This window comes from Chinchilla lanigera, unplaced genomic scaffold (assembly GCF_000276665.1).
Source record: "Chinchilla lanigera isolate Chin_1 unplaced genomic scaffold, ChiLan1.0 scaffold00058, whole genome shotgun sequence".
Taxonomy (NCBI): Eukaryota; Metazoa; Chordata; class Mammalia; order Rodentia; family Chinchillidae; genus Chinchilla; species Chinchilla lanigera.
In genome coordinates this window covers 8480796-8504714 of record NW_004955459.1, presented here as the reverse complement: position 1 = coordinate 8504714, position 23919 = coordinate 8480796, and the positions used below count along the sequence as shown (strand labels likewise).

General features: G+C 39.6%; 1 protein-coding gene across 14 annotated transcripts in view; it reads right to left on the bottom strand.

The window, feature by feature from the left end:
• The window catches only part of Clasp1 (cytoplasmic linker associated protein 1), a 245378-nt gene that overhangs the window by 123334 nt on the left and 98125 nt on the right, over nt 1-23919 (bottom strand). For all 14 annotated transcript variants that reach the window (XM_005397639.2, XM_013521074.1, XM_013521075.1 and 11 more), the window contains exons 7-8: nt 18194-18291; nt 6973-7040 (exon numbers count right to left, since the gene is read on the bottom strand). In XM_005397639.2, the coding sequence (XP_005397696.1) occupies nt 6973-7040; nt 18194-18291 (166 nt within the window). The remainder of the gene's footprint in view (nt 1-6972; nt 7041-18193; nt 18292-23919) is intronic.

Here is a 23919-nt window from a genome sequence, read left to right as displayed (position 1 = left end):
TAAAATAGCAGAGAAAATTAAAAGCACATAAAATAAAGAGTGATGAAAAGACAGCCTACCTCTGCTTTGTCCCTCTTTATTCTCTCTTACTTTTGAAGATAAACATTAATGCTCATGTATCTATAGGTTGTCTAATATTTTCCCTTCCTAAATATAATTAACCTTAAGCAATTACCTTAAGTTTCAGCCACAATTTTCAGATGGCAAAGCATTTATGAAATATTTCGAGTATTTTATTCACTTCCTAGTCAAGAAGCAATAATTACAAACACTTTCTAGAATACAGGAGAATAGCCTACCTCTTCCAGTAGTCATGACTGTCAGCGATCTTGGTACCAAATACAAACACCGCTCTGAGGGCTGTACCTACTCAGAGCAACTTAAGCATCAGTAAACTCTCCACCCACCCACAGCCTCTTCATGGAGAGTCAGTACCAATAAAACTGCCACCCTGTTCCAAAATAAAAGCCTACAGTAAGTGTGACACTGACTTTTACAAAGGGGCAGGGAAGTGAAACTTCTCCATCTGATTTGTGTAAGAAAACCTTCTTAATGATTATTATTAAATATTTTAACCAACTATCTGATTTCTCCCTTAAAAATAAATATCCCTAACATATCTGAACTTAATAAAAGCAGTATTATTTCCAGATAGGAAATAAAATAGGCTGCCCATTGCATTTTATGCTACTTAAATTGCAGGTTTAATGAATAGTTTCTTCCAGGCTATTTTAGGTGGGCTTCTTAGCAGAGCTTAATACATCTGCCAGCCTTATAACACATTATCTGTGCGGTTCTGTGACTATGGAAACACTTTCCTAGGATACTGAACCACAATCCCAAACTCTGCAAGATTCAGAGTCTAAAATACACAGGGAAAAGGGTGGGAGCCCATGATCGGCACTCAGTCCACTGATTCATAATCATTGCTTTTAAAGGCAATGTGTGGATAATAATGGCTTAGCTTCTTAATAAAGATTCACTTTTAAAAGAATGCTTTGTCCTTGCTACACTTGGCAATAACTCAGACATTACCTAACACAATCCATCATTCTCTATTTGTTTTCAGACTTGCACAGGTATTTCTCATTGCTGACAAAGCAGAAATGTCTGTAACATATTTCAAGTTACAACTGGGGGGGGGCAAAAACTATTTCGCATTGGTCAGCAAATGATACCCTAATTATCTTATGATTATTTGTTACCCATTTTATAGATTTATCTGCAAATATTCTTTTTGTTCAGGTACAGATTATGGAGTTTACACTGACTTTAACCAACATGACACTTCCTGTCTTTCCTCATAAACATGTTAGTTTTACTTATAAAGCTCAAATCCATGTGTATTTTTAAACCAAATGAATGTCCATGGCCTCACTTCAATCAAATCCAATCAGAGATCATTAAGTGGCTGCAGATGGAGGACACTGACTAGTCCATAATTACTGGCTCTTTCATTCTGAAAATCCAATTCTCCCATGAGCATAAGCACATCTGCATGATTTAAAAATTTACACAGAAAATAATTTGCTTTTGAAACCAATGGAGGGAAAAACTGTAATTTTTGCTTCAAGGGGTTTGCTAATTATATGGGAGTAGAAAAAAGAGAAAGAAACATCTACAGAGCAACATATTTTTAACTTCCATATTCTTGTCATTCAAAGCTGAAAGGGCTTTCGTAACCTAGCAACAAGTAGGACTCATACAAAGATGAAGTATTCTATTACAGACAGGAAGCCCACTTCACACTCACACTCCGCTGATTCTCACTGCTGCTTTTAGGTAAAATTCTATCACACTTTTAAAAAATTAAATCCATAGGTTTTATACAAATATAATCAGCTAAACTTCACAGACCAACATACTTTTGAACATGTCAAGAAATATAACCCAGGATGAAATCTATTTATTCCTTAGAGTATTTCCCTTATATTAATAGTTCTTCCAACATAGCACCAATTCAGAGCTTTTCCTTATTCAAAAGAGCATTAACGTCCATCAATAACAAATCAAATAAAATAAATGAGACTTCAGAAAAATTTAAAGTTTCTGTACATCAAGATACTATAAAGAAAATGAGAAGATAATGCACAGAATGGGAAAATACGTATCTTCTAATAGACTTATATTCAGAAGATATAACAAATTCAGTTCAATAACAAAAAGACAAGGGGTGCACGACAAATAGACTTTTCCAGGAAAGATGACCAATAAGCATATGAATATGTGTTTGACATGATTAGTCATTACGGAACTGCAAATCAGAAGCACAATGAGATGCCACTTCACCTACCATGATGAACATAATAAAAAAAAAAAAAAAAAATGGGGATAACAAGTGTTCCAGATGGGGAGAACCTGGAAATCGCTGGTGGAGTATAAAGTGGTGCCACCACTGTTGCAAACAGTTTGGTGGTTCCTCAATATGTTAAAGAGAATTACCATGTGAGCCAGCAATTCCAATCCTAGGTACGTGTACACGCAAAAGAACTGAAAGCAGGTCTTCAAATAAAAACTTTTACTCAAGTATTCAAAGCAGCAATATTCATAACAGATAAAAGACATAAACTATCAGAGGGGATACTAATCTACACACACACACACACACACACACACGTGTGTGTGTGTGTGTGTGTGTGTGTGTGTGTGTGTGTGTATTCCTCAAAAAACTAAAAAGTAACTTGTGGTGGCACACACCTATAATACCAGCACTAGGAAGGCTGAGGCAGGAGGATCACCATGAGTTCAAGCCCAGTCTGAACTATATAGCAAGATCCTGCCTCAAAAAACAAAACAAAACAAAAAAAAAACCCAAAAAACAAAAACAAAAACAAACCCAAACCCAAAACAAACAAGCAAACAAAACCCCTAAAAATAGAAATTTTATTTGATTGAGCTATTCCCCTTCTAGGTATTGTCCCAAAACAGTTAAAGTTGTCATATTACAGGAACACAAGCATACCCATCTACATCTTGGAAACAGCATATATGCCCACCAACAGATGAACAGATAAAGGAAAGGTGATATTTATACACAACAGAGTACTATCTGCCATAAAGAAAGACAAACTTGAGGCATTCATAGGCAAATGGACACGACCTGAGACTATAATATTAAGTGAAGTCAGATATACACAAACTTAAACATTGCATGGTTTCTCTTATGTGAGAATCAATCTATGTATAATGTATACAACAAAACAGAAGACAGATAAATAGGAAGGAGGAAGATCTTTTTCAAATGGAAATGTTTACATGCTACTTAACACCATCGTGTGGAAAGGATGAAAGGGGACAGCAGAAAACCCTCCAGTCCAGTCTATATCACTGCACAGCAGTCTGCTCAGGGAAGGTCAGGCCTCATTGTAAAGCAACAACAGTCTGTGGGGTGAGGACAGATGCCGGGAGAAGCTCACAGGCCATGTCAGTAGACCAGCTAAAGAATGGCTGCAGAGGCAAAGACATGGACTAATTCAGGAAATCCCAAAGTTAAAACCCACTGGAATCAGTGATAATACAGAGGAAAAGTGAGGTAGTGGTTACCAAGATGGCACCTAAGCTTTAACTTAATATCTGGATGGATAATGGAATAGTTGTGCGTAAAGGAAATACAGAAAGGAATTATGATGCTGTTACTGTTTTGCATTTTGTCTTCCAGTTGAAAATAGCATATAATGCCAGGCATGGTGGCACATGCCTATAATCTCAGCACTTGGGAGGCTGAAGCAGGAGGATTGCTGTGAGTTCAAGGCAGGCGTGGGCAACCAGGTGAGTTTAAGGCCAGCCTGAACTACATAGCAAGACCTTGTCTCAAAAAACAGAAACAGAACAAATCAGAAAAACAAGAAAATAGCATATAAATCTGACTTTAAATATGTGTCTCAAATACATACAGAGAAAATGTCAGGCAACTGCTCCACATATAGTTACAACTTTGTGGCACAATCTGGACAAGAGAAAAACACTTGTGAAAAGACTGTGATATGGTCAGTACATAAGATGACAGCTACGGATAAGTATGACTAGAGAGGAAGCACTGCCAGTAGCCTGGGAGAGGGCTGAGCGTCAAGCTTGAATCATAAGAAGAATGAGAAGGCAGAGCCCAACAGGCAGAAGGAAAGGAACAGACAGGCCCAGTTTCTTTTTTCTTTTTATTAGGGTAAAAATATAAAAAACACTTAAGTATGACACTGAAACACAAGCAATAAAAGAGAGAAATAAAAATAAATGGGAATACTTAGAAGTTAAAGACCCAAGATGAGGACCAGCCAAGAATGTCCAGTCTTAGTTTTTATTTTACACAGCGCTGGAAGTTCTACCTGGTACAGTAAGACAAGAAAAAGGACTTTTAAAAGTACATGGGTCTGGAAGATCGCAACTGTCCCTACTGCTGGTGACATAACTGTCTACGTAGAAAAATTCTGTTCATAATCTAAGCTGAGTAAGGAACAAATGGTGAAAACAGGGTGAATGGACTTAGAGAAAGTCAAGCTGCCAATGGTTTGACATCCACAAAAGTTCCAAGGAAAAAAATTAGAGAGGGGGAAATTTTTATTTCATCACTACTTCAGTCTTTCCATGCTACCCAAATGTTCAATGCATTTAGTAAAGAAAGAAATTAGATGACTTAGTTTTGACAGTTACTGGATATATGAGTTCTCAAAGTTACTGTAAAAAGACTAAAATTCGGTTAGAAATTCTACAAATCTTTATTCACATGCATTTATATTACTACTTCTACTTTAAACAGTCTCGAACAATCAAAATCCTGTATACACAAAATACAGTGCTGAAGTTATAAGCCTCTAAGAAATTTTAAGTTAAGGCTTCCTTACTGCTTGCTGTTTAACACAGATGCCTAAAGAGCTGTTTCATCTTTAACCCTACCCCTAAGCCTAGATTCACTTACACAGACAGACATCCATGCACGCGCGTGCACACACAGTGAAATTTGGGGCAATATTTATACCTAGACAGAATAAAATGTTGCTGAAATGTACCCAGTGCCCCGTGGCCTAGCATTCATGATGTTCACATCTCACTTGTTATGTTCAGCGAAGTCCACGCTCTCCTGAGCAAGGCGCCAACATAGGCAGGGTTTTCTCCAGTGACAGCACAGTGATGATATTCTGCCTCATACTGAGTACAGAATATAAAGCGCTAACTCCCTTTTCTACCACAACTTCCACTGTCCAGCACTTTCTCAGTACTGACAATTTTTAAACTAAGAAACCACATAAACCACACAAACACATAAAGTAAAGCATGTGTCTTGCAGCAAAACGGGAAGTCCCAGCCCTGAGCACTATCAGTCCCACTCATCACCAGCTCATATACTCAGGCACAGTTCTGGCCCCAGCTCTACTGGTCATACAATCTTGAAAGTCTATATAAAGCACATACAAATATACAAGGCAGCCAGGCACAGTGGTACATGCCTGTAATCTTGGTACTCCGGAGGCTGACACACAAGGATCGCCCCAAGTCTGGGGCCAGACTGGGCGACACAGTGAGGTCAAGCCCAGCCTAAACTACATGTAGTGAGGCCCTGTCCCAAATAAATAATACAGAATAAAATAGAGAAAAACTGCTATCATTAAAATTATGTACATATTATACAGTTATAAAAAATGGACAATAAAATGAAAAATTATTTTCATTATTAGCAATGGCCAAATTATAGTAAATAAGAATCATTTCTTCTGTTAGTATCATTTGATTTTATAATGATATGAAAAACAAGAGGGATTAACGAAAGCAATTTCAGAGCACTATGAGCATTTCATAGTAGAAGCACTGTCCAAAGGAAAACGTTCTTTGGAATAACAGTATCAACACAGCAGAGACTGGGGTCAAAGCCCTGAGTTCTGTTGCCTATGCTGTCTTTATACACCAAATACTCAACATTTTTTTAAAACATTTCAGATTTTCAAAATCTGCAGGTGATGTTATGATCCCAGTTGTATTTAAAAGTTCTTATTAGCAATTGACTTTCTGATGGTTTTTTATTCTTCACAGTAATTTACCCTTATCTTTTCCTTCCCTTTTGTCATCACAAAAATTTGTCATCTGTCTACAAATATCATCACAAAGCAGGAACTAGAAACAGGCCACCATTCACTTCACAATCATTTTATTTATTTAACAATAGTAACGGTACACCTTCCATATGAAGAAGAGTTTTTGAAAGACTGAGCTTATGCTAAGTGGAAATAAAATAAGGAGAAATAAAGGGGATTAACATACACAAATACTGTGTAGAGAACCATCAAGTAGGGTGAGGGCAGAACACTGCTTGCAGCACTGGGTCTGCTGTTCAGGGTGCCTCTGGAGGGAAGCTCTGCTGTACCCTAGGGATGCAGGAAGGGAGAGGCCATAATGATTGATGCTAGGTGGCAAATGTTTCAAGAAAAAGGAATCCTAAGCACACAGGCCTGAAAACAAGGGATGCTCAGAATGCTCAAAAGTACCAATGTGGTAGGAGCACAGAACTTTCAAGAAGAACCGGAAGAATGACATCAGAATGGTGGTCTGGGACCCCCTGAATTGTAGTCTGGGTGTGTATATGAACAGGAGGAACAGCACCTGACTTACATTCTAAACGGATTACTCTGTTTCCTCTTAGAAAAACACGTTTTAGCAGTGGCAAAGAGAAGCAAAGAAATGGGTTGGGGGTCTGCCAAGAGTCCTGTAAAATACCAGGGTGGCCTACACCAGGAAGACAGTAGCAGAGATGGTGAGAAGATGTGTTTTAATAGTAAAGTCAACAGGATTAGGTAACAGATTCAATAGAGATTATGAAACAAAGTCAGTGATCACTCTATAGTTTCTGGCCTATGAAAGCAGGAGAATGAAGTTTAAATCCTCAGACCTGGAAACCTTTACTACAATATATAGTTCAGCTACTTAGAAATAGCATAGGTTACATCAACATAGAACCAAAACAGAAATACAACTGCTTTTTCTACTCACCATTTGTAGATTGTACCATATTTCCAGATTTTTGGACCTCATCAAATTTTGTAAAAATGACACTCAACCTGTATGGAAAAAAAAAAGAAAAAAATATATATATATATAAATCACTAATCATCGCTGTTCCCAGTCAATTATAAAACATTAATGTGAAGCTGAAAAAAGTTATCAATGATACAAGCTCACTTGAAATTAGTACTCTACCGAGAACACTGATACTAGCCAACAACAGCAGAGCACTTCCTATGGGGCCAGTACTAATGAGAAGCCTTGCTCTCAAAGATTGCATTTAGTGCTCACAACAGCCTGATGAAAGCTTATCAGTGCCTGGTTACACGGTTAAAGAAACAATGACCCATTGCTCACTATGGGAGTAAGTTACTGGGGTGGAGACTCCAGCCCTGCCAGCAGGAATCCAGAGCCCTGTTCTCAAACGTTAAATGTGCCTGCTTTACACAAAATGTAAGTATTATTTTAAAAGTGTGTATTTCTCCTCTTTCTAATCACTGTCAGTTACTTTGGATAAAGCTTTTTGAAAATGCATTTAATATCACATTACAAAGGCTTTTGTGACTTCAGCTTAATTCAAAATGCTATAATTTCTCCAGAAATAAACACTGTGACTGCATAATCTTCAGTTTTAAAAATCTGCATGACATTTATAATGCATCATTTCACCTTGACATGTAAATTGAAGCAAAACTCTTTAAACAGTCAAAATATTCCATCCTGGTGACACCAAAAATTAGAGGTAAGGGGAGTATAATATTATCTCACAGCAAAGTTAAAAGAGCCTTTCCCAGGCAAAATACAGATATCCTGCAGTATGTGTGAAGGTTGAGATTCCAAAGCAAAGTACTCCGAATTCAAACCAATGCTACCCATTTCTGCTACCAAATTATTTATTTAATACTTTTTCTACACACTACTCTGCCCTATGAGCGCTTCTCATTTCACAGTTACCTTTTCTTCTCAACCGGAATGGAAACTCCTCAGGAGTTGAGCTGGGAACTGTATTCTTTTAGTACGTGTGCCAAGCACATGCCATGCAGAGAATCCCTCAGGAGAGATGCGTGATGGTGTCAGAAAGCTGGTACCTAAACCTACCCCATGACTTCACACCAGGACACTTTAACTACTTCACATCTGCTTGTTCATTAATTCACCTGTTTATTCAACATCACTTGAGCATCCATTATGTGTCCAGCTCCAAGCTAGCTAGATGCTGAATGGATAAGGTTCCTACCCTCTAGAGCTTAAATTCTAATTAACAGGGAAACCAAAATATGAGCAAAACGAAGAGACAAACCAGCCTGATAAACCCACTGACTCTGCCATTCCCATCATGAAATATTAATAAATTATTATTGAAAAATTTTCAAGCTGTTCTTCCATCTAAGCCCAGATACAGCCTCACAATTCCTCTCAAAATTGCTTCAGACAACCACTATTAAGTAAATCAAAGTGGACACTGAAGTAAAACTACAACTGCCAACTCAGGACCAGATATGAGTAAGACTATCACTCACATTCAAATCCAGCAGTTACTGAATTTGGAAGATCTAGAAAGATGCCTCAGAATCAATTTCTTAAGATGTTTCCAACACCCTCCCTTTTAAAATAACGAAGATCTCCAGTGGCTCGGCAAGCCCATCAATACCACCACCACAGGTTTCCAGGGATGCCCTAACATGTCACTTTATTGTGTCTCAGCCACATCCTCTAATGTGAGCACACCTATGAGTTTCAAGGTAGCACTGAGGTGTATTTCTAGTCTGGCGTCACTACTGGAAGAAGGCAAGTGTTCTTCCATTCCTCTGAGAGCAGGTCCAATTGTAAACAGCAAATGTAAAAGAACTGTAGGTTCTCCAGCAGTAGTGAGGTCCACTTGCTGTGGCCACATTAACCACAACTAGGTGTGAGAACACTGAAGAAGTCACTGCTGTTGGCACCTGCACCCTACCTCAGAATTCCTTCAAGCAAGGAGGCCTTTTCCTCTGCTTTTATACTCAGGTCTCGTTAGGGACTCATTCTCTTCTCAATTACCTCAAAATACCACTACCCTGGCTTTACAACAGATTAACACCCACAAAGCTCAGATGAATGGAAGGTCTAGCTTTTTTCCGCTAGTTCTGAGCGCAGCAATTCAAAATGCTTCTCTTGGAAGTCACCAATATACACAAATCCACAAAGTGAGTTTCATGTGTTTAAAGACAATGAATACTTACTGATTACCTCTGAAGCAACCAATTCTTTTCTTTTAAATTTTTGGATATCACTTTAAAGTCTCTTGGGGTTAGAAGTATAGCTCAGCAGCACAGTGCATATTCAGCCCTGGGTTCAATCTCCAGTACTCCCAACAAAAGCAAGTAAATAAATTTCTTTACTAGTTTGACAAATAACTACTACTATTTCCCCTAGTTTTTCTGATTTTGAATTTTTACATCAACTTCTTCAACACACATGGAATTCATTTTACCATAAGACATATCTAATTTATTCCCTCCTAGAAAATTTTATAAGATAAAGAATAAGTTTTTAATAATTCCCCGGAAACAAGTACAAGTAATATTACAGTCAATAAGCTCCACACAAACACTCAGAGCTTGTAGGCAACATTTTAGCTCACACTGTTAAATATGAATACGAAGGCTACAATATGGGCAGAGTCTAACATGAGAAGGATCAAAATAACCAAATATATTTGCAACACAGACTGTAAAGGCAAAACAAGTTTAAAAAGTATATCATTAATACTTCCAAGCAGATAAAGAACATGCTGCAATGGTAAAGCACCTGGGAAAGAAGGCCTACCAAGTGGCAGAATTAGGACATCTGAAAATCTGCTGCTCCAAAGAATCAAAGACAACACTGGCAAAACCTCTGAAAATCAACTTTCTTAAAACTCGAGAAGTTGAACAAAGGCTTGCAACATCGGAGTAACATTTGTTCAAGAAAAAGGACTGAATCCTAATAATAAGAGTGAACTTTTCATTGCTTGAGTGTGCCATGTTCCTATTTCCAGCTGGGCAGCTAAGAAGCCACAGCCTTAGCAGTTTTGGTAGTTTGAAAGCCAGGACCCTGGTAGCCACTGGAAGGAGCTGAGCAGGTCTGGTTCTCTCCCAAGACCCCCCATCCTAGACACTATCGTTTGACTTGGCTGCTGTATCCCTGTACTCCACTTGCAGCTTGTTATCTCAGTCTGACTCAGGGCTTTCCCTGTGTTATGACTGTGTATAGATAATGTTCCCCTAAAGCCTCAAGGAGTCAATAGGTGGGAATTTTCAAAGATGGCTGCGTTAAGGTATGTGAATAATTAAGGGTGAGATACTGCAAACACGGGAGTGGAGAATGGAAGCATCACCCTGTGGGTGGGTGGCACCAATCAGCAGCTTACAGACTAGCAGGAATATAAAGGGAGAGAAAGAAGGCAGGCCTACTGCTGCTACTCATGGCTCTGGATGCTTGGTACCTTCCCGCCAGCCACACTAGGGAACGTTTCTCCTCTGTGATACCCCTCTGCCATGCCACCTTGCTTTGTCACCAGCTAATCATGGACTCAAACTTCTATTAACTATGAGCTGACATAAACCTTTCCTCCTTTAAGTATGGATGTCAAGCACAAAAAAGTAACTAAGATACCCTGTGAGAGACCTTTTTCCCCCAAGATATGACTGATATGAATCAGCAACACTTATTCAACCTGGGAGATGCCTAAAATAACAATACACCAGGGCCAAGAACCTGCCCAAAAAGTGAAAAAGAAAAACTGGAGAATGAGATGTTCACAAAATATTTGAGAACAGTGATGCATTCCTGAGAACCTAGAAGGCCGTGTGTGGAATGATTAATCTGGCAGAAAAAATTTCAAGGCAGTTAAATGTCGAGGCTGTGGCATGGCTATTGCTGGGGGCTTTTAGCCAGATTTATGTTAAGAATCAAGAGCAAAGAGCCCAGCAGGGTGATTAAAAATGTTGTGAGTTTGGCCAAAAAGAAAGCTCCAGTAAAGTGGTAGAATATAAGGATAGAGCAGAGGAGCTCTTGATTGCTCCTCTGAGCAAGAGAAATCAAAGAGCAAGAGAATCAAAAAGATGGACTGAGGGCATCAAAAGAAGCAGCAAACCTCCACCCTTAGCGGCCTCAAAACTGAAAAGGTGAAAGACTTTGCTTTAAGAGAGCCACAGAGCACCATGTTCCAGAATGGTAGCAGCAACCGAACCAGGTTCCAGAATGGTGGCAGCATAGAGAATTTGCTTCTTGGGGTGGGGATATAGCTCAGCGGCATAAGGCGCAAGGGCCTGAGTTCAATTCACGGTACCAAAAAAAGAAAAAAACAAAAGAGAATTTGTTTCTTGTTATCAGGTTCAGAGTGCTCAGTGATTCAAGCACTCAACCCCTACAGCCCAGAGAGAAGCAAGCCTGGCTACGGCTCCAGCTGGCAGTGGACCTTGGCACCTTCCACGTGGTGCTGGTTTTAGGCACATGTAGACTGCAAGAGTTCTGAGGTTAAAAAGGCTTCCACCAAGATTTCAGAAAGCCTGGGAGTCCAGGCAGTGTGCTCCTGAGAGGGCAGTATTTAAAGCTGTGAGTGTAAAGCAAAATGTGCAGTGGAGACCCCAGAAGTTTAGAAAATCCAAAAACATGGACTGTCTGAGAAAAGCTGCAGGGAGGGAGCAAAGTGGGCCTAAGAGAAAAGACGTAAGAGCTGTAACCACCAAAAGTGCCATAGGGGTGGAGTCATGCAAGCTCTTTGGAGCTCACAATGTGCCACAGATTGCTTCAGATGCTAGATGTAGAACTACAGGACTTAATGTTTGCCCTGCTGGATTTTGGACTTGCTTTGGTCCCATTCCTTTATATTACCGTTTGTAACTTCTGGAATGAAAATGCTTATTTTGTGCCATTAAATGTTAAAAGTGTTTAACTTTTCATTTGTACAGGGGCTTGCAACTAAAGAGTTTGCCTTACCAGGGACTTGGGAGTTGGATTTTTCAGCAGTGCTAAAACTGTTAGAACTTTGGAAACTCTTGCAGATGGACTAAATGCCTTTTGCATAAAGGGGTGTGCATGAGTCTATGGGGGCGGGAATGTTATGGCTCTAACGTAATATAATGCTGATAAGACAATACTGCTTTTTTTTTTTTTTTTTTTTTTGCCTTTTTGAGACAGGGTCTCACTATGCAGTTCAGGCTTTCCTTGAACTCACTTTGTAACCCAGGCTGGCCTTGAATTCACTTTGTAACCCAGGCTGGCCTTGAACTTGCAGCAATCTTCCTGCCTCAGCCTCTCAAATGCTGGGATTACAGGCATGCGCCACCATGCCCAGCCTCTTAGATTATTTAATACTGGTTCTTAAGGACTGGTAAACCTGTGTTGTAATGTTCAAGTCGTAAAATGGTAAGAAGCACGTCTTTATATCTAAAAACTGGTTTAAAAAATTGTCTTCAGTTGCCAAGTTGACAAGGGGTGGATTGTTATGGTTGATACACTGTATCAACTTGAGTTTAAAAGGTTAACTATGTGACTCAGCAGGGAGCCAGGGTCCTGACTTTGTATTCATCCTGAGCCTGTGCAAGAGGAGGGCACAGAGATGGTGTGGGTGTGGGCAAATGCCAATATACAATATAAAGAGGGAAAAGAGGCTTGCCCCCCATTTTTGCTCTTGCTGCTTTTGCTGTCTTGTACCACCTTAAAGTGTTGCCACATAAAGGCATTGTCCAACACACACTCCATCTAACTGAATTGTTCATTGTATTCCCTTGTAATCCTTATTTTTTCTTTCAAAAATTTTTTATTAATTTGAGTTTTCTAGCTACAAAACAACTGTTAAAATTAAAGCCTAAAAACTGAAAACGTTCCCCATTCACAGATGGGAAGATTAAATGTGAAGATGCCAATATTCCTCAAATTCATCTGCAGATTCAAAGTAATTCCTATTAAAACTCGAACTGCCTATTTATGAAAAAAAAAAGAGAACACTAAAATCATTCAAAGCAAATCAAACTTATCTACATAGGAAGAAGAATCAGAATGGCTTTGTACTTCTCAACAGAAATAGTGAAAGGGGAAACACAAAAAGACAAGTATTAATGCGCCAGAAGAAAATAGTTTCCAAACTAGATTTTTATACCCTGAAAATCTAGAAAATTCTCAGATAAAAAATAATTTTTCTTGGCCAGACCTTTTCTCAGAAGGCTACTGAAGGATATACGGAACTAAAATGAGAGAGTAAACCTAGAAAGACCTGGTCTGCAAGAATGTGCCTGCAGAGAAGTGAAGCCAATACACATGCATCTGTCCAAAAGAGTGAGCAGAAAGCAATCCAAGATGGTAACAAGGAGGGATGGGATAAAGGAGTGTGTACGAGGTAGTGAAGGCAATCAGTCTAGACTAAAACTGGCTGAAGGAGACGTACATAACTTGACACAGAGGTTAATGTAGTAGGTCCTAGTGTGCAAACAGTACACAGCCAACTATGCGAATAAAAATTAACTAATTATTAGGTCCACATCATGAGAAAGAGCAAAGTAATCATAGTTTACCACGTATTAGTAGTGAACTAGAATAGCATATACAATGACAATATAAGTTTTGTTCTAACCAAAATGAAAATACATGTACATTTGGTAGATAAGATGGAAAATATTGGTAGATGTACGTGAAGAATATTCAGAGGAAAGATAGCTGAAATCCGTGTTCCACAGTGGAAAATAAGATTCTAATAGTGGGGTGGAAGGTACAGGGTAGTGCCAGAGCACTTTCTTAGCATATGTGAAGTCCTATGTTTGATCCTCAGCATTGCATGTACACACACAAGCGCGCACACACACACACATGCACACACACAATCTAAGTGATAAAAAGGAAAAATTTCAGTAATGATACTTACATATTACTAGGAAATAGCAGTAAATAACAAAAAGAGTTGACAATGTTTGCTTCTGAGACAAAAATGGCAGAGGCAGTAAGGCATTGCCTTTTTATAAGTGCACTTATAAATCTGGTTGATTCTCTCTATATAAATGATTATGACCAAAAAAATACTTTTAATGAGAATGAATAACACAGCAATTTCTCATTTGCTTTTGCCATCGGTCTTAACATTAAAGTTTAGCAAATTAAAAAAAAAGTTTCAATTTTCCAAAGTAATCATTATGTAATATCTAAAGTGAATGTACGCTTTAAACAGGCTAAGACAGCAACAGAGCGAGTATTATGAGATCTGCTCAAAATCGTAGGTTCACAAAGTAAGTTTACCAAATAGTTATAATGAACCAGATAACATGTATTTGTTTGTCTGCAAGTAAATTATCCTCAGGCTTAAAACCATTGCTACTTTAGGAGCTTAGCTACCAAACAATAGTACCCAAAGAAATTTAACTCTAGTAATCTGATTTTTCTCCAAAGCTTTGCAAACTAAAATATACCACGCTGACTTAAATTACTTTCCAGGAGTCTTTGGAGTGACAGCAAATGCATGCTGAAAGCACATATCTATAAAAGTCACATGGAAAAAAGAAAGAAGAAAGGCAAAATATAAATATATACATGAATAGCTGCAATAACTGTATTGCTGATGTCTGATGGTGTACTGAAATGAACAGTTAATGCTTATAATTTTTTCTGTTCCCATCAATTTTGCATGCTTATGTCTGGTAATCTGAGCAACTGATTTGAAGGTAACAATATGCAATGGAATTACAATGGTGAACTCCTACCATCCTATCTGGTGAAACTCTGTATTATCTCTAATGTTTTATCTAATAATTATTTTCTTATTCCCTTTAATGGTTTGAGCAATCTTCCATTCTTACATCTGGTAATCTGAGCAATGCAGTTGAGGATAGTGATATGTAATGTAACAACCACTGTTGATTCATATTATCTTGTCTTGAAACCCTGTATCACTTTAAATGTTCTTGCTTTGATTTGTTTGTGTTTGTGATACTGGTATGCTGCTACTGTTCTATTTTTTGTTTGTTTGTTTCTAATTTACTATTCTTTTTAAAATTAAAAAAAAAATAAAATGCTCTATCTTCCAGGAAAAAAAAAAGTAAGTCACATGGAGTTGTAGGTGATTTAAATTAAATTAAGCTGTGAGGCATGCCTCATGAAACATCATACAACTATATATTTAGCTAAAAGTTAAGTATATTCTTAGTTTCTGAATATATCGCATGCATGAACTATGAAAAATAATACATGTAAAATGGTAAAATATTCTACTGATTCAGGCTCACGGCTCAATGAGATCCTGTATGAGTGGAGAGATACTCTAATATGAAGACTTTGTTGACTATTTCTACCTTATTATCCAGCTCAATATGATTTTACCTACCAAATAACAATAACAAATAACTTAATCCATGGCCCAAAACTCTACTGCCAGTCCCTCCAAAGTGAAGCTGTTTAATATATGTTTCTTTTGCACATTACGCAACAAACAGATAATGAAAACTGCTCAGATTACTGCTCAAATGAGACTACTGCTCCTTTTTAAATCATTTAGTTCATATCAGAACATTCTTTTTACCATATCAGAACATTCTTTTTACCTCTTAGAGGTATAATCTTATTCTTCTCAAATATAATGATCTTTCCACCAACAAATTCTTAGGGGGCCAACCAAGACTTTTATTCTAGGACTAAATCCTACTTTACAGCATTTTATTAGTACTACAGAATTTTGCCAAACTGAAAAACCCATTATGTTCACAAAATAACAACAACAACAACAACCCATAATGAGTTTTGAGAAGTCAGCTACATGGAGCCCCATAATATACCAGATACTGAATTTCCAAAGCCAGGGTATGATACTTCAAAAGCCGCATTCTATTTGCCTGCATCCCCAACAAAATAAAGGTACCAATCAGACCCTTGACTCTCAAAGTGTCAGATCTTAAATTATGATCTTGTAATATACCCAAAGAAATGTAAAGTTTCATTAAGTATAGTTTGTAAAGAACACTTTTCTAGACACTTGTGTCTGCCAGAGTTTTACAACAATGGCTATGAAGGCCACTTCCCTATGAACATCTTCTCCATTTCTAGCAAAGATATTAGGTAACACGATTGAGAGAAACCTCCATCCCTATTCAGAAGTCCAGCCTCTTCTGCAGATTCCTTTACAATGTTTAAGAGTGGTGGAGGGAAGCTGGGATGAGCTTCAAGCCTAACTCTGGCAGTGACACCTCTGGGGTCTTATCTGAACACCTAGTGTTGGAGTTCCCAGGTCCACCTCAGATGTAATGCTTCACCAGGACAACACATAGGATTCAGGGCCATAGCCACAGTTGTGATTTATTATTCCAAAAGGACACAGAGAACAAGTGGCAAAGAGGAAAGCATCCTGAGAGGAAGTCAAAAGAGACCAGACAGTCTCCAGAATCTCTCTTTGAGGAGTCACACAAAACATGCTTAAATCACCCAGCACAGAACTTTGACAACATGAGTGACATGCTGTTTACCAGGAAACTTGCTCAGAGATGGTGCCCAGGTCACACAGACACCTCCTGCCCCCAGAGGAAAGCAGGCACACAGCTCAAAGAACAGCGTGTTGTTCAGTCAGGACACGATAAGCCTCCCTCAAGCCACTCTCTGAGAATGGAAGGAGCCTTCCCCAAATCCAAGTTTCCAGCTGCCAGCCTGGGGCCAGCCTTGTAACTAGGCTCTTCTAAGGTCAGTGATCTCAGGCCTTCTATACTTACTTCCCCAGAACTTGGATTCTCTGGGTCATTTCCCCTAATATCTAATTTGCTGCAGTTACCTTCCCACAATGCACAGGAAGACACTGTGTAAGGCAGAAACTATAAAAGGTGGTATTTCATGCCATGGGGCCACCATGCACTACACAGCAGGTGTGAGGCCCTCTCTGCAGCAGGAAATGGGCAATGCTGACTTCCTCTTTCAACAGCCCTCTCTGCTGATCTGTGTCCTCTGGTTTTCCAAAGAGACTGTCAGTATTATCATTAAGTTCTCCTAACTCCTAAGTGTTCTCACCATATATTCAGCAACCTGAAGGCTGAACTTCAAAAACCAGATACATACAGGTTGAGTTTCCTCTATATGTGCTTGGGAAAATAAGTGCTTCAGATATCATGTAGGGTTTCTGGGGTCCTTGGCTTTTCGGGGGGAGGGCATTGCAGAGACTTTCCTAGGTCAGCACAAACTTTGAAGTTTTGGATTTCAGATTTTCAGATTAGGGATGCTCAACCTGTAACTCTGGCTTCATAGATCATCTTTGATTAAACAGATGAAGAGCAGTTTTATTCCCATATAATTATCATACACAGCACACGAGCCACAGTGAAAATAACACTGGGGTCAGGTCTGACTCCACAGCAGAAAGGCAGAGCCTGCTTTCACCACAACAGCCTGATGGACACCGAGACAGATGACTCCTGTGCACTACCTCAGTGCTCCATCCCAGCACGCTGTCCACGTTTGTGAAACAGGGCCAGGAAAATTAAAAGGCAAGTCTGAAGGACAGGTTTTAATCTTGGCTCTGGCTCTCACTAGCTGTGAAGTCTCTCAAAGGTCATCTCATGTCACTGGGTTCCTGCTGTCCTCATAGACAAAGGACAGGCCAGTGCACTCTGGGAGTATACTGCCATGCTGACTGGCTTGCAATTTCGTATCGCTTCTTTCCTTAAAGCAACAGTTTATGGCAAAGGTTTAGAATTCATCTGGTTTTATTTCCCCAACAAAGTTAAAAGACAGATGTCCGATTGTTACATTACTTTAAAAATTCTGTGGACTCAAGTTGTCTTGAGTCTTGTAAAATGCAGGTGCCCTCCTTGTGTTGCCTTCTACAGATTGAAAATGACATAAACACATTTCAAAGATATTTTTTAGAACTATTATTTATGTATTTCTAGCCAGATGCATTCTGGAAAAGCTCCATTCATTCAAACAAATACACAGTTCATTACCTAAGCACCATGTGCAAAGTAAAGAAACAGGAAGAGTGCTGAATGTTTCAACACCAATCACTTTTAAAGGTGCTCCCCAAGTCAGTGGGAGACACAGGACTGAACCAGATGTTTGCACAAGAACCTTATTTTTGAGGGGGAAGGAACCACAGACATATGATCTGGACAAGACCTCCAAACACCAACCCTCTAGCCAGGAAATCTTGGAATAAAATTATATCAGAAATAGTAGTAAAGACCAAGGTAGTATCTGAAAAAGAAAAAAGGAAAAAGTCTGCACTCACCGGGACTGTGGCAATCCTTTTTTACTGAGATCTGTCCTCACAGGTTCTCCTACATGTCTGTAAATTTCCACTAAGCTGTTTATTGCTGCATCTCGCACCTAGATGTAAGAGAAGAGATCTTATAGCTGCTCTGCAACATTCCCTAGCACTTCCTGCTGGGACACAGCAGGCCACATGCCACCCCAACTTATCACCAATATACCAGTGATACTATGAATGTAATCCCTTTATACGTATTGGACTAGACAGTCATGTTTGACCAGCTCCGTCCACTGACACAATCCCCTGAGGTAGAAAAAAATGGAGGTTCCTACCGCTATGGACATGTTAAAGTCCACACCCTTTAGCACTTTCCATTCTTTAGGATGTCAGGAAATTAGAATTTTGAGACCATCTTTCCAAAACAGAAAACAACACTACAAATATACGAACTATACTGAGAGTAAAGCATCATGTAAAACACTCTGTATTTAAGTCTATCAAACAAAATATTTGGTGAGCAGCAAAAATGCATAGTATAGACAACAGAGACCCCATACTCAAGGAGCTCACAGTCCTCAAAAGGGCAAAGAAAAAGTCCCTAAGATCCACATGTAATTTGGGTAGGAGGACGCAATAAATGTTATCCAAGAGCATAAGGAGCACAGTAGAAAGGAGGAACAAGCACGTGAGCAGGTGTCAGAAACTGCTTCACAGAAGGGGACAGTACCGCCTGGAATACATCTGGAAGGACAGGACGTTGCCAGGTCCATGTGGAATAAGACAGGTGCAGGCTCCAAACTAGGCACAAGCTGGGCAAAGGCACAAAAGCAGAGAGGCCAGCACATGCTTCAGGAAGGACAAGCACACCCATCCGGACAGATACTGACATGAGCTGAGAAAGCAGCACAAAATAAGGCTTAAGGAACAGGACCATTCTTCCCCACCTCCCCGCTTAGTTTGAAGAAATTTCAATAGGGCCTGTACATCAACCAATATCACCATATTAATGTTAAAATTCCTTGGGTGTAAAATGACATGGTTATATTTTTTAAAGCCTTGTTCTTAGATGAAACATTAAAGTTTCTAGAGATAAAAATACTATGCATGTCACTTTCAAATACTTGAGAAAAAAGTATATGGTTGCATAAGTATATGTACACACAAAGAGATAACATATATATAACAATATGTTAAATGTAAATGTGGGTGCTCATGATATTACTCTTTAATTTTTTCATAAGTTTAAAATTTGGCAAATAAAAATAGAGAGAAAAATAATTTAATATAGCATGAAATAAAGCCCAGGTCGTATTGGTAAGGGGTTGTGTGTACTTAATTTACTAGGCAAAGATGAGGGAGCAACATGATTTTAGATTTGATCTTGAGAAATGAAATTAACGTAATGCAGAGTGCAGGAAAGAGGAGGAAAGTAGGTATACTAGTAATGTACAGCTTGGATATACTGCCAGTTACCCTTTACAGTGTCCAATGACATACAACTTTATTCATTTTCTCCCTTCTGTTGGAAAAGGTCATTATTATCTTGTACTCCAAAATGTTATGCTGTGGAATCATTTGTGCCCACCAAAATTCAAATGGTGGAGCTCTAACCCCTACTGTTACTGTAAGTAGCAAAAGGGCCTCTTAAGCAGAAAATTAAGGTTGAATGAGATCACAAAGGTATAGTCCAGTAATGAATGGTTTAGTGTGACCTTATAAGAGAAACAGAGCTGTGCCCACACAAATAAGAAGTCATACTGGCCACAGAGAAGGCAGCTGTCTGCAAGCCAGGAAGAGGCCCTCACTAGAATCCCACCACATTGTCACCCTGATCTCAGACTTCCAGACCCCAGAATTGTGAGAAAATAAATTTTTGCTATTTTAGCCACCCAGTGTACAGTAATTTGTTATGGCGGCCAGGGCTATCTAGCACATTATCAGTTATTTTAGAAAACACAATAATTTCTTAAGTTAAGGAACACTGTCACATAAAAACAAGCACATACTACAAAAGCAGTCAAGTCACTGTGTCATAAAGATCGATAGTAAGTGCATCATCTCTGTTTACTTTCCAGTGATCACATCTGTTCATCACACTGTATGATCTCCTTGAAGAGCAAGCAGTGTCTAGGCAGTTACTCAGAAGATCTGAGCCATAAACCATTAACAGCAGGACTGCAATTGTGAGCCCAGTCTGGGGAACTTAGTGACTTACGAAGACACTTTCTCAAAAAATAAAAAGGGCAGGGGAATGCAGCTCAGTACAAAGGCCCTAGATTCAATCCTCAGTACCCATCTCCAAAGGGAGGAGATTTGGTGGAAGAATTATGATTTTCAAAACTAAAAAAGTAGACACTAACATCTACTTAGCCACCATGGAGCTGTGTTATCTTGCAAACAACACTTTAACTCTTTTCATCGAAGTTTCCTCCTCCTAGTTTGAGGGAAGCTATGAGGACTGAAAGAAAGAATGGCTCCATTCAACAAGTATTGCAGTGCTAACCAGGTGAAGGTGAACTGACATGCCCCCACAGGCCAAGTGGCACGTGCTGCACAAGAGGAGCAGGCTCCATGTGGGGTGACTCAGGCACTGGCAGGGGCCTTTGCTGGCATAGTAAGGAGGGAAAGTGGAAGGAGCAATGGGCAAGGAGCCCATCTGGGCAAGGAGCGATGTAGGCAGGGCACTGCCAGTGTCTATGCTTTTGAGAAAGTCAGAAACATCCATCTCCCAAACTGAAACTCACCTACACTCTAAGGGGAAAACTATCATTTTCAGCGTGCCAGGCCCGGAATCTTTGGGCCGTGTCTCCTATCTACTCACATGATACTAAAATCTCCCTGTAAAGCACCAGCCTCATTTCACAGATGAGGGAAAAAATGAAAACACAAACAAGAACTTCCTCAAAATTGGAGGCATACAAACTTCAAACATATGGTAGATGCTATTCAGCAAGTGGGGACTAGAATTGCAAGCTTAATGCAACATTTGCACTATGTTCCTGCAGGCTTGAACTACTGGTGGTACAAGCTGCCCAATGGGACAATCATGAATATATGGCCCAGTTGTGAAGGTATTACACATTATAAAAGGCTGCCCCGTTATAAAAAAGAAACTGGGCCGGGATGTAGCTCAGTAGCACAGCACCCACCTGGCAAGCACAAGGTCATGAGTTTGATTCCCATTACCAAAAAAAAGAAAAAAAAGAAAAGAAATTATCATCTCCATCATTTATTTTTTTAAAAAGGGATGGGGGCTACACATGGGGGCACATGCCTAGCACTCAGAAGGCTGAGGCAGGAGAATTGTTGAGAATTTGAAGCCTGCCTAAGCTACAAAGTGAGTTCAAAGCCAGCCTGAACTGTGTATAGTGAGACCACGTCTCAAAAAGACCAAAAAAAACAGGAAATAAAAATTAAGCAATCTTTATGACAGTTTTTAGAAGAGTAAGATGCAATTCCATTTGAAGGTTTTACTTTGGTTTTCAAGTTGTATTATTACTATTGATAATCAGTCCAGGAGCACTTGATCTTTGATAATGACATGGATATTTGATAATGGATGTGTGTGTATGTTTAAACAGGACTTCTCAATATTTGGTAACAAGAAAAGTACGGTTATGCCAATGGCACAAACACATTCAAACACTAATATTATCCTACAATTAAGTATTTTCATATACTAAAATATATATACATCTAAGAGTTTCTCAGAAACCCACTGGCATGTGGCAGGTATGCAATCTCTTCAAATGAAAAGAAACAGGACAGTCTGCTGAGTGACTGCTACGAGTCTAATGTCATGCCAGCAACTAAAAAGAATCACCCTCCCAAGCATTTGCACAAAGAATGTGAAGCAAGGCACTTCTGACTGCCCTCACTAACAGGGAAACTGAAGATCAGGATGCAAATGTCTACCGAGGTCTTTGTATGTACTGCCACATACAAAGGCATGAGCAATGCTAAGCCTGCGTCTTTAAAGCAGGCTTCCTACATGGCACAAGGCAGCTCCAAGTTTTACACTCCACCTTTGTCAACTTTAAAACACTACTTCAACTGTCTCACACTTCATACTATCCTACTCTCTTCAACAACTGAATCAGTGTTTTCACATTGTGGGATTATGGTGTTCATGTGAAACTTAATCTGTGCTACTTTTAAAACAAGAAAAACCTTGCTAAATTCTCTAGCAACCTTACAAGCTAATCCCTTCTCTACACCTGCAGGAGCAAAACTGAATCAAGGAACTGCCCAACACATCTGGAGAATCTTCAGGGAACTTCTCAGTGCTGGTAATGGGGGACAGGGACTGCAAACTGAGGCATTCCCAGTAGAAAAAAAATCAGAAGAAAAATCTATGAAAAATTACAGAATATTTTGAAAGCCTATCTGAATGGCTTCAATAATGAGAATGTCACAGTTCCAAATTTTAAATGTCCTCAACATTCCGCTTCCAAGGTCCCTCAAAACCTACATGGAACCTATGATCTTTCAGTCAGGGAAATATGTTTTGTTTTGTTTTGTTTTGTTTTTGAAACAGGGTCTCCCTATGTAGCCCAGGCTGGCCTCGAATTCCCGGTGGTCCTCCTCAGATAGGAAAATACATAAGTTATTTCCACAGAACACATGAGTGGAGGGTTCTTGGATAAGCCATTTGCTGCAGGTTCCTCTGGAGGATGGTGTTCCATCCCACTTACAGACACAATTTGAGGCTCAAAGCCGAAGTCAAGCTATGGACCTCTCCCGCCCTCATTCCCACAGAGCCAGCACCCATCCTGACAAGGCAGGCCACAGCAGCTCACAGCGACAGTGTGGAAAAATGGCAGCAAAGGCCAGAGTGAGGAGACTGGGAAGCATGCCATGGTGTGGTGCAGAGCCCCCAGGCAGTGGCTACAATGGGGTCCCCCTCCCCACCCCTTTCCAGATTCAAGACAATGTCATAGAGAGGTCCTACGTGCTGTCCACCTGCTCTTGTGTTTCACTGGGCCTCCATAACTGAAGAGCACCAGGGGAAGCTAGTCCTTGCCCACAAGCTTGAAGGTCTCTCCACGAGCCAGGTGCAATGTTCATGGCTCTGCCAAACAGAGGCATCTGAATTAAGGACAAATAATCTCAACTAGGCAAGACGGCTTTCCAGCACAATTCATGGGCACTATGTGATAGCAGTGATGTTCTGAAAGTGTGACCTCCATAAAGGATTTTTTTCTATACAAAACAAGACTAAAGTCAGTTGCAGTGGGGAGAGCAGGTGTTAGGGTATTGAAGTCATTTTTAAACTCATGCTGAATACATCTAAAAACTGTACTTCCATGCCATACATCTTCAGTGAGGGTTGAGTAAAAGAAACTAGGGAGACAAAAGACACACACAGCACAAGAAATGCCACAGAGAAGGGGAACACTGTCAGCTACTGGATCCAAGAGCAAAGATGAGGAGGAAGCAGACAGAGGAGGATGCAGAACCAGGGGGACTCAGTCCTGTGTGAGTCAAGCAGAAGGAGAGCTCGAGGGACTTCCACAGAGGGTAATGTGGCAGTTGAGGCTGAAGTTGAGACACTGTTTACTGTGTACATGTCCTTTGTAAATTATGTTTTCTGCCCCTCTAATGAAAGAAGTATCTTCCTATATGTTTATATGAGCTAGAAAGAAAGAGACAGAGAAAGAGAAAGGAAGGAAGGAAGGAAGGGTGGAAGGAAGGAAAGAAGGAAGGAAGGACAGAAGGAAGGAAGGAAGGAAGGACAGAAGGAA